Source organism: Solanum stenotomum, chromosome 8 (assembly GCF_019186545.1).
Source record: "Solanum stenotomum isolate F172 chromosome 8, ASM1918654v1, whole genome shotgun sequence".
Classification (NCBI taxonomy): domain Eukaryota; kingdom Viridiplantae; phylum Streptophyta; class Magnoliopsida; order Solanales; family Solanaceae; genus Solanum; species Solanum stenotomum.
In genome coordinates, this window is record NC_064289.1 from 33143099 (window position 1) to 33154346 (window position 11248).

General features: G+C 36.6%; 1 protein-coding gene across 1 annotated transcript; it reads left to right on the forward strand.

The window, feature by feature from the left end:
* The first annotated feature begins 581 nt into the window (after positions 1–581).
* On the forward strand, positions 582–9535 carry LOC125874174 (arginyl-tRNA--protein transferase 2-like). Its single transcript, XM_049555018.1, has 6 exons — positions 582–1002; positions 1635–1673; positions 2185–2335; positions 3326–4468; positions 8139–8454; positions 9066–9535. The coding sequence occupies exons 1-6, from the start codon at positions 846–848 to the stop codon at positions 9180–9182; spliced, it is 1923 nt and encodes a 640-aa protein (XP_049410975.1). The 5' UTR covers positions 582–845; the 3' UTR covers positions 9183–9535.
* The last annotated feature ends 1713 nt before the right edge of the window (positions 9536–11248 follow it).

Genomic DNA, 11248 nt, shown 5'->3' on the forward strand with positions numbered 1-11248 from the left:
GCGAGATCTGGGAGAGGGGAACAAAAATATATGTATATATACAATTTTCTCTCGCTTTATACAAACAGAAGTGTAATTTATACATTTCGTTTCTGTTTGTATAAAGTGAGCGAGCGAGATCTGGGAGTGGCGAGTGAGATTTGGGAGAGGGGAGAGAGGGGAACAAAAATATATGTATATATACAATTTTCTCTTGCTTTATACAAACACAAATGCATTTTATACATTTGCGTTTTTGTATAAAGTGAGAGAGGCGAGCGAGACTGCCACCAAACGAGAATGGCGAGCGAGATTCCACCAGGGAGAGTGGCAAAAATAGCAATAGTTTGCTATATGGTACAATTAAATCAAAGTATATTTATAGCATTTAATTTGAATTAATAATTTGCTATTATATACAATTTTCCCATTATTAAACTATCTTTTCTTAAAAGTAAGCGGTTAAATTTTTTTTTTTAATCTTTCCAAAAGCCTTCAATATATACTAAAAATGATTAAAAATAAAAAAAAATAGTACTTGTATATATAAAAATAAGCTAAATGCAAACGGGCACAATGCACCTAAAGACAGCAAACCGTTAGATTAAAAATACTTGAGACTGGTTGGAGGATTTGACAGAGAAGATAAAAAGAAACAAGTGCACGCAATAAATGTGAAACGAAAATAGGGCATATTCCATTACCAATTGTTGTCTTCTCGATGGGATTACGAGTTGTTGTACAGTTGCAATTCCAGCTAAAGTTTATCTGAATTTGGCAGATCAATTCTATATTAGAGTGCAGGATTGCTTTGTAATTGCTATGTGAAACCCTAGAAATCGGGGTGATTGAATAAAGATCTAAAGATGTCTGAGAAAAAGAAGATGAGAAGTGAAGCCAGCAGCAGTAGGAGCAACAGTAATAGCATCACTGCTGGAAACGATTCTGTGGTTGTTGATGTTGGTCGACGTAGAAGCCCATGTGGTTACTGTAAATCTGGTGGTCCCACTAGTATCTCTCACGGTAATCCTATTTCTTTACTTTCCTCCATCTCCAATTCCATTGCCTTATCATTGAAAACTTGATCACAACTACCATTTTCATACACCTATAGGTTTTTTTTTTTTTTTTGCCAGGAGCTTTATTAGTTTCGTTAGTATTTTGTTAGGATGTCTGAAACTTAGAGAAACACTAGATTTGGAGAAATCCCGATTTTTCCTGAATGACTAATGATTGACTAGCCCCACGGTTGTGGTGACACAAAACTTGATATGTGGTTTAGGCGCATTTACATGCTCAAATCTGATGCAGAAAACACCTGGAATTTAAGTTGGGAGAAGGGTAGGAGTGCAGCTGATGCTTTCCACAATTTCTATCCTGTTCCCCAACTGTACAGGGGATTTCTTCATTATATGAGAGAAAAATCAAATGATTGAGTATTGAAATGAATAGAGCAAAATGAATGTATTTTTTTTTTCCTAATGTGCATTAATTCATGAAACTAAAAGAAAATGAATCAGTTAAAGATAAATTACAACACTACAGTACAGTGGAACACTAAATTAACTCATAAGAGGACATTTGCACTTGAAGTGCATGAACATACCAGAACTTCAGTTGGAGCTTTTTCCTAAATTTATATGCTTGATTTGCAGGATTATGGGCACGCAGTCTGACAGTTGATGACTATCAAGGTTAGTAAATTAGCAGCCATTCATACTGCAGCACCCAGATTTTTCTTGTTTATTTGAACCCTTTATCTCTAATTGCCTGAGGCATGCTATTACCTGATATTATTAATTTACCTTTTCCTTTACCTCACTGATAGCTAATACACTAGTGGGATGTTTAGTTCTGGGCAATTAGGTAACTTGTTTTCTTTCTGAAAGAATACAATGACACCATATGGCATATGCTGTTTTGCGTTATGTCATTGCCTTCTTTATGTATACCCATATTACAGTACTTATTGAATTTAAAATTTGTATGCTGTAATTTAAGTTCCATAAGCTATCTGAAAGACTTTGTAGCACATGCAGACACAACATCTCTTCTCATTGAGAAAGCACACTCTCCCATGTATATTTTTTCATAGAAGCAACAGTCTGTCTTTCTCATGTGATTCTGGTCGCCGAGATGCTTTGCATTTGATGAATTTCCTTATCTATTTTGTTATATTGTTGTGCATTGGTTTCCATTTTGTAGCTCTTCTAGATAGAGGATGGAGAAGATCTGGCTGTTTCTTATACAAACCAGAGATGGAAAAGACATGCTGTCCATCTTACACCATCCGTCTCAAAGCAAATGATTTTGTTCCTTCCAAAGAACAACGCCGAGTACTGAATCGAATGCAGAGGTATCTTAAACTTTCCCCTGTTCTTTATGATTGATAAGTTAATTCTAGTTAAATTTTGTGCTTGCGAATAAAACAGCATTGGTTAGCGAAAAACCTTTAATTAACTCCGGGAAATGTCTAATACTGTGCCAATTCAAAGCATTATGGTTTGGGTACCACTAATGATGATAATGGATAAAAGGCAGTCTCACTAAATTGTTTCACCTTTGTCTGGGTCTGAATTGGAATCTTAACTCCATGATGTTCTTTTATTTAAATGATTCATATGGGTCACATATTTTTCAAGACTAATTTAACACTGTTTGGAAATTTCCGTGCTCCTTCATGTGGGACTGTCTTTTCTGTAAATGCGTGTTCAAAATGCATTTGAGAACACAAGAAAGTGTTCTAACTCTAAGCAATTAAGTGGTCATTGTGAAAACTACTGTTGTTGATTGTTGGTTCATCTGAAAGTAGGTGGTAATGTTTCCCTTGCTTCTGAAGCTTATATATGTTTTTCATAATTATCCTAATATCCTCAGTGAAGCTCTTTTCGTTTTATAGATTTGTTTTCTAGGATCTGTCATTACTGCGTCATATCACGCGGACGGACCATAAAGTGCCAATAGTGTAATACACTTGGACACTCCAATGCTTTAGCCATTGTCGAACTATAAAGGCAAGCTTGGACAGCTGGTCCAGTAACTGAGTTGCAGGGTTTTTTGGATGCTCTTAGGTTATAATGTGTGTGTGTGAGGGAGAGAGAGAGAGAAGATTAACTGTATTTGTAGTCCATCATAAGTTAAAGATGCCAACTAGAAGAATCTAAAGATAACCGTATTTAGAGTTTGATTGTTGTTAATATCAAGTTCATTAATTCTGGTGTGTAATCTGTGACTCAACAAATATCAAAATTTAGGCATGATCTTTGGCTATTTTGGCATTCAATTTGGAGATATTTTTTTTTATAGATGATTCAGCTTGAATAAAATTGAATGTTTACTTGTTTAGGTTTCTGGATGGCACATTAGATAAAAGTTCAGATGAGTTGATGGATGCAACAGATACTTCAGGCGATTCACAAATCACTACCTCTAGTCAAAGTCGAAGCCTTGCAGCAACGAAGTCCTTGACAGGTAACCTTGAAGAAAAGTACAAAACTGAACCATTGATCCCCCATATGGAAAGTCAGATAGATAATGCCGTACATGTGTGCATTGAAAGTGGGGATCTTTCTTCTGATTTTCAATTTCCAAAAGCCTCTGTAAAAAAGGTTGCACCTGCGAAAAGAAAGTTATCCACTGAAGGGTCAGAGGATCTGTTATTTACCAGCAGCATCTCGTTCCAGATTGCAGCTACTTTAAGGCGACAAAGAAAAGGTGTTGAACATGAAAAATCATCACAATTGGGGGCTGGGGAAAGAGGGCAAGCCGCTGATACCCCAAAAGTTATTGCTGCAACACTAGCTACCCATCTAAACTCTCTAGCAGAATCATTGGGATTATTAGTTAGAGCTTGCAACGGACATATAAACTTTTATTCGTCTGAAAGACGAGTTGATAAAGATGCCATAGTTAGCAGCCATAATGAGTCGAAGCAATCCTCATCAGGAAGCTGTAGTAAAGAGAGCTTCTCATCAACAGCACATGAAAACCACGAGCTCAAAAAGAGGAGGTTTGAGGTTCGTCTTAAAAGGTCCAGTTTTGATCCCGAAGAATATTCCTTGTATAGGAGGTACCAGATTAGAGTGCACAATGATTCTCCTGATGAAGTCGCTGAGAGCTCATACAGGAGATTTTTGGTTGATACACCCTTAATATTTGTTCCCCCATCTGGGGACCTTACTGTCCCCCCTTGTGGCTTTGGTTCTTTCCATCAGCAGTATCTGATTGATGGACGGTTAGTTGCAGTTGGTGTCATAGATATTCTCCCGAAGTGTTTGTCAAGTAAATATTTATTCTGGGATCCAGATCTTGCCTTCTTATCATTAGGTAAGTATTCAGCCCATCAAGAAATAAGGTGGGTTACACAGAATCAAGTACATTGCCCTAGTCTCCAGTACTATTATCTGGGTTACTACATCCACTCCTGCAACAAAATGAGATACAAAGCAGCATACCGGCCTTCTGAGCTACTCTGCCCTTTGCGTTATCAGTAAGTTTCTCTTCTTTTTTAGCTTATGAACAGATACATTGTTAATTTGAGATTAAGGATAATATCCTTTTGTCTTTTAAAACTTTGCTATTCTGCTATCTATGTTTTAGGTAAATTCCAAGTGTTTCTCCTGTTCTAGATTTGCAAGTATTGTTTTTAGAGAAAGAAGGGTGCAGTGTCTTGAGGTTGCAGTATAAGTTAATAATTTTGGCCTGGTTCTGTTTAAGCAGAATATTTGGTCCATTCTTCTTTCTGCTTATGTAAAAACTAGCATTTTACTGGTGCCTTGGGCAAGGATATTTTCAATTATCCTCATTTTCTTGAATTGATTTCTATTATTTTTATTAGGTAAGAAGCAAAAGAAAGGTCTAAGTTGCTTGGACTTCGGGCGCGGGTGTCCGAAACGGGTGCGGATCTAGATGTCGGATCTTTTATGATCTAATTCTTAAGATTCGGGGATATGGATCCATGTATGGATATGGGTGCGGGGATTCACCTAAAAATAATTAAAATATCTAAAAATGGAGTTATAAAACCTAAATTATGAGATATTTTGTGTAGAATTTGACGAGAACCCTGGAAGGAGATTAAAGGAAAATGAGTGGCATAGAAATTTCTATATAAAAGGTATTCCATTTTCTTCAATTTCATCTTAGCTTTTGTATTGATTATAGAAATCATTAAACCTGTCTAGGCTTTACCCATCGATTTTGGTCAAAGTACCCAAAAATGGTTGACCAAATCGGACAGGGATCCCACACCCACACCCAAACCCATGTCGTGTCAACACGGGTGTGGCACCAAAAGTGAATAGTCCGAGCAACTTAGGGAAAGGTAAATAATTATGGTAAGGAGCAATTTAGTGAAATATAGATGATGGCTGAAGTTTATGTTAAAGAACAACTTAAGTTATCAAATCTTAAGCACTGTAAAAAGCTGAACTTCTAATTCATCCCATTGAAATAGAAAAGGAATACGAAGTCATTAGTTGGATATTAAAGGGATGTAACTGGGGTAAGTAAACACAATCTATTTGGCCAAATGGATAAAAGAGAGATTTTCCAAGTCTATTTGATGCTCCAATGGATACTCTTAAATCATAATTCTAATTATATAGATTATGATTCCACAGCAGAAAATTTTTGAAATTCCTTTTCGGTTTTTGAGTTCTCAACAACAAAAATCTATTTGGTCAAATGCATAAAAGAGAGTTTTTTCAAGTATATTGTGATTTTGAAGTATGCCCTCAGGCTACTATTGGAGTATTGGTGTTGGGTAACATAGGCACCGTCTGTTGATGGGGCATGTTTATATACAAATGCACACATTCACACACAGATTCCCTTGCAATACCATTAATAGTAGGGACATTATTGTCATTAATCAAAAGCGGAGCTATCCACCACTTCTTCAATCAGACCTGTCATTCCCTCTCTCTCTCTCTCTATCTCTCTTTCATTTCCTTTTGAAGCTGTCATTTCCCTTGCTTTTCCAATGACCGGTATAACCACGAAGTTTCAAGCATACAAGCTCTCATATACCTTACCAATCCTATTGAGGCACCAAAAGCCCTTACTAACAAGTGTGTAGAAAATAAGAGCTAGAAAGAACAAACTTGAAGTCATATACACCACCTTTCCACTGTTTTGTGGAATTAAAATAGGAATTTGCAGCTTGTCCTTGAGAAGGCTCAAAGGCAGGGGCATGAGAATTTATTCGACTAGAAGGCATAAACTGAGCTCTTGAAAGCCATGAATGCAGAATATTTTATGAGTTTGGAGTGGTTTGTCAGGGAGGGGGAATTGGAGAATCAGAAAGCAGTTGAAGCTCAGAAGGTTAAGTTTGGCCGAGTATGTGTAGTTTTGGGTGCTAGTTTTTAAGCTATATCTCTGTTCCTGATGCATAGGTACAATTGGAAAGACAGTTTGTTGGAGTTGCCTTGAATATGGTTTTAGAGAAGAAGGGAAGAACATATTGCACAAGATGAAGAGATGCTGAGGTTCTCGAGCTATGTGGCCAAAGATTTAATTAGTCAAAAATTAGCAGTCACAGAAAATTCTAATTAACTTGCCTTGGATATAAACTCAATTTGTTATTATTTTTAATTTGTTGCATCCAACAATGAACCAATCTTGTCGGTGTCAGCTCGCTTGCTTACGCAGTGGGAGAAAAAGGAGCATCCTGAAAGGGCTCTGGATAATGAAGTGAGCTTCTGGACTATGATAGATGAGTTGTACTTCAACTTGTTTTCTTCTTAAGAGAAAGATGACAATTTGTCGGTAATGTAATTAGGGATAGGGAATTAACAGGGGTATTTTGGGTAAAACATAAAATGAGCATGAGTAGGTTAGGTATAAATCATGATGGGTAATTGTTCTGAGATCTTCATTTATTCCTCTTTGTTCAGAGATGGCATTTGGCATTGCCATGTATGTGATTGACTGATACCTGCTGGTTAACTGATGGCTAGTTATTTTGAATCAGTTGTTAAATAGATGGCGCAACTTCAATTTACCAAGAACATGACTGTAGATAGGAGGGTGGAAAGGTCGCACATTAGGTAGTGGAGCGTTGTCTTGCTTTTCGACAGGTTTAGGCTTAGCGGTATCTGTCGTAGTATTAGCCTATTCTTGTAGTGTCTTGCTTTTGATTTCTGTCATCGATTTCTGTCATCATCTGTTGTTTATGGTATTTTGGTAATTGCACTATTTTGTTGTTGACTTGTTACTGTTTCCTTATTAGTTGCTATGTTTTCTTTACTGTCGTTTTCCCTTTTCATACCTACTTCGATTTGTTGTACTCGAGCCGATGGTCCTCCGGAAATAGCCTCTCTAACTCCACTAGGTAAGGGTAAGGTCTGCGTACACTTATCCCTGCCCAGAACCCCTTGTGGGATTTCACTGGGTATGTTGTTAAATAGATGGCCTGATCTATTGTGACATCTAGTGTGAGTCAGTGAGTGACTTGGAGCCTAGTCTCTATGCACCTTATATTCTAATAAGCTTCATTATGTCATTTTCCGTTGTGGCCTTTGTCTTAGTATTGGACAATAGCAGAAAAAGTAATGGGAATAATCTTTATAATAATCTTTTACAATATCATGACTAGTTTTAAAAGTGCTAAATATGTATTGCTATCTAGTCCTACGCAATAAAAGTGCCATCAATAAGAAATATAAAAAAAGTATAGTTGAAGGTTTAACACTTTTCTAGTTGTAGCTGACAAGTAGTTGTGTCATGTGGAAAATCAAGCCCGTTGACTGCCCGATCTTATCACCTAGTCAGTCCCTAGTACTAGTTTCAACCAACTGAGCCAGTATAAGAGCCTGACTGACAAATCTCTTTTTGGATAATTTAAGGCTCATGTTATCTTTAACCCTTTTTTGTGCGTGTAATTGCTGGAACCCCAAAATGTTGAGGTTTATCCTGTTGGAAAATCAAGCCACACAGCACTTCTTATGTAGGTAGCTTTAATTATTTAGCCAGCGGGAGCATGAACTTCAGCTGTTTCTATATTGTTAATTAATGTGTTGTTTTAAATGATAATCGTTTTTCTTGTTGAATAGTAAGTATCATTCACCAATACCTGATATTGCAGAGCTTTGGTCAGATGGATTTTCATACCAGCCCTAATTTTCTTTTTTCAACTGATGATATTTTCCTCTGATTAGGTGGGTTCCATTTGATGCTGCCAAGCCACTGCTCGACATGAAATCGTACATGGTTTTATCTGATTTTGCCGCACAAAATGGACAGCCTCTTCCTCCTAGTAACCTTGAAAATTATGAGGAGCGAAATGATCAACAACACTTTCACGGATCAAATGATATTTTTGTTGGTGAGGATGAGGAAATGGATGAATTTAATTATGAAGATTCATATGAGGAATTGGTTGCTGAGAGCAGTAACATCCATCTGCCCAAAGTAGAAGACAAAGATGTTGGTAGCATTTTGATTGGGTTGAAGGAAGTTCGTCTGAGATACAAAGTAATGCTAATTGACCTGTCACAATAACTTCCCTTTGCGCTAAATTATGTAGTCCTAATTATAGTTGCTTTAAACCGAAAAATGTGGATCACAAATGAAGGTGTTTCTTAAAAATTATGTGGTTTGAAATGAAAAATGACACACAAATGAGAGATAGAGAAACGCAAAGAAGTATCAAGTTCTGAGTTGGTTCTCCAAGATGGTTATCCCATTGAAAAATTAGGCCTTAAAGATTGAGAGAGTTGATATGCTGGTACTTTTTAAGTCTGCTTGCATGTATTTGCAACTCTTAGTACGAAAAGGATTGCTTCAGTAAGCATTCTATTAGGGAAAATCATGCAAAAATATTCTTTACCAGCTGCTTTTACCTGTTTTGTGCTTATTGGTAACCAGGGGCAGAGCCAGACTTCTGGGAGGGGGTTCATCCGAACCCCCTTCGGAGGAAAAAATTACTATTTATACATGGTTATAATTATTTTTTATGTATATATAGTAGATGTTGAACCCCCTTCGGTGTGTTCGTGTGTTTAGTTCTTCAGATTTTGAACCCCCTTAATAATTGTCCTAGCTCCGCCACTGTTGGTAACTGGGTTTTTTCTTTTTTTTATAAGGATTTGAGGCAAGCTTTTGGTTCCAGTGAAAGGCGGTATATGGAGACTCAACTGCACAAATACATGAGGGCTGTTGGTGCAGAGCTCTCTGAACGAATGGTTTATTCGTTGGGTTAACTCTTCAATGTGTAATACAATTTGTAGAATTTCAATGCAAAAAGTTCTTGTCCTCATTGGGAATATCATGTCCTTCTCGAGTTGTTGGTAGAGCTAGGGAGCCTGAGACAGCTGCCAGAAGTTGGTTCTTCAACCGTGTATTCCTTGGTGTGTTTGGGAGATTCAAACTAGAGGAGAATTAGTACTTTTAACTGTTCAATTAAGCTTCATTGTGCATTTGTCATAACATAGAGATTTGCAGTTGGTACGTACCGCTCTGCTAGTCGACCTGGTCAAACAAGGATCAGATTTGGGTGGAACTACTCAATATGGTACTTTATTGGAAATCTTTAAGGATTATATGGCTGTCTTTACCTCTTTTCCATGTTTAAAATGATAGCAGAACCTTCTTCATCTAGCGTCCTTGCAATGCAATACTAATTTTAATACAAGGTTCATGAAATATAACGAATATTCACCACGCATCTTATATTCACATGAATAGCTGACTAAGAATATTTGGACAACAATACCTCTAATCGTTATCGGGACGATAGTACCTCCTAAGAGCTAAGACAGTGTGATTTGAAGCTCAACACCTTTTCGGCGGATGGCCAAGTGTTTTCTTCAACTTAATTTTGTGAGATCAAGAACTTATGTTGATAATCGCATTATGTAGATCGTTGTGAGTGTTTCTTCAATGTAATTCCGTTTATTTGAGATTTAATAATAACTTTCTTTTTTGGATCAAATTATTCAAGTTATCAACATAATCATTTTTTTGTTGTTTTCGTTGATTGAATTGTTTGATTATCAAAACAAAAAAAATGGTACAAAGTGTTTTTCTACTCCACTTGTTTGGTATAGAATGTTCATAGCTCTTTTAGTTAAGGCGCCCAACAATTGAGTTCTGTAGCTTAGGTAAGCATCCGCGAGAGGTCTTGTGGTGCATCCATCTAGAACAACTCTTAAAACGAGCCCCTTTTTACTAATAAGAACGCAGAAGCAAAAAGACTTGCGCGAATGACGTTTTCTTCTCTACCCTCTCCTCAAGAAAGGCCAAGGGGGAGATTGCATCCCATTTCTTTGGTAGCTCTTTTGATTTTCCAAGGATAGCAGTAATTGGGGCAAAGCCTGCTTTCTTCGCTTCGCAAATGAGAGAGGAAGTCAGAGGAAAAATAACATACGAGCACGAAAGAGTATGGTATGACTTCAAACATGATAGACTGGCATTTTCCATATTATTGAGAGCAAGTCCAATCGTGTAACTCTGAGGAATTCTGCTCTTGATATAAATTATTCATGAAAAATTGTGATGAATTCAAAGATGATACTCAGTTATGATTGTGATATGAATTATGCATGGAAAAATTAGGTGAATATGCATATGGTAGATTGAGATTTACAAAATTATCAAGTTTAAGTTTTGATCTTTAATGTCTAACCTTCTATAATTCTGAGATGAGTTATACATATGAGAAATCTTAAGATGAACTCAAACATAATAAACTGAGATTTACTATATTTTCAAGTGTGAGATTAGTCTTGTATCCTTGACTTTCTCTAATCCTAATATGACTTATACACAAATGAAAATACTAAGGATGAATTTAGACTTGATAAATTATGATATGTTATTTTTTCAATCCTAAGTTGAGTCTTGTATGTATAGCCTTCTTTGATCCTGAAATTTGTAGCCAGTGAAATTTTATTGATAAATCCATATTAAATTTTGGATTAATTCATAAGTTCATGATATATCGACCAAGTCAAATTACTGGTTAATAATGTCGAATTAATATTTAAGTCAAAATATATGACTTAAATAAAGTCCAAATTACAGTTGGGTCAGTCCATTAAGTTGACAAGACGAGCCCAACTCATGTTCTCCAAACCCAAGGACCAAAATTGCTTGGACAAAAATACCCCTAAAACCTTAGCTCAAGCCTATATAAAGAGGTCTTCATAAGACCAAAAGGAGGAAGAAAAAGAAGAAGACACATAGAAATACATAGAGAATCCTCGCTCTTCAGTGGTGATCTGCAAGTCTTTCGCATACAAAGAAGTCTTCGCTCCAAAATTTGAGC

What these genes read in the sequence shown, in the direction of transcription:
- LOC125874174 (XM_049555018.1), top strand. Translation starts at nt 846, where the DNA reads ATGTCTGAGAAAAAGAAGATGAGAAGTGAAGCCAGCAGCAGTAGGAGC. An exon ending in CTCTGCCCTTTGCGTTATCA is followed by an intron (nt 4,469 to 8,138) that starts GTAAGTTTCTCT and finishes TCCTCTGATTAG; the next exon opens with GTGGGTTCCATTTGATGCTG. An exon ending in AAGTTCGTCTGAGATACAAA is followed by an intron (nt 8,455 to 9,065) that starts GTAATGCTAATT and finishes TTTTTTTATAAG; the next exon opens with GATTTGAGGCAAGCTTTTGG.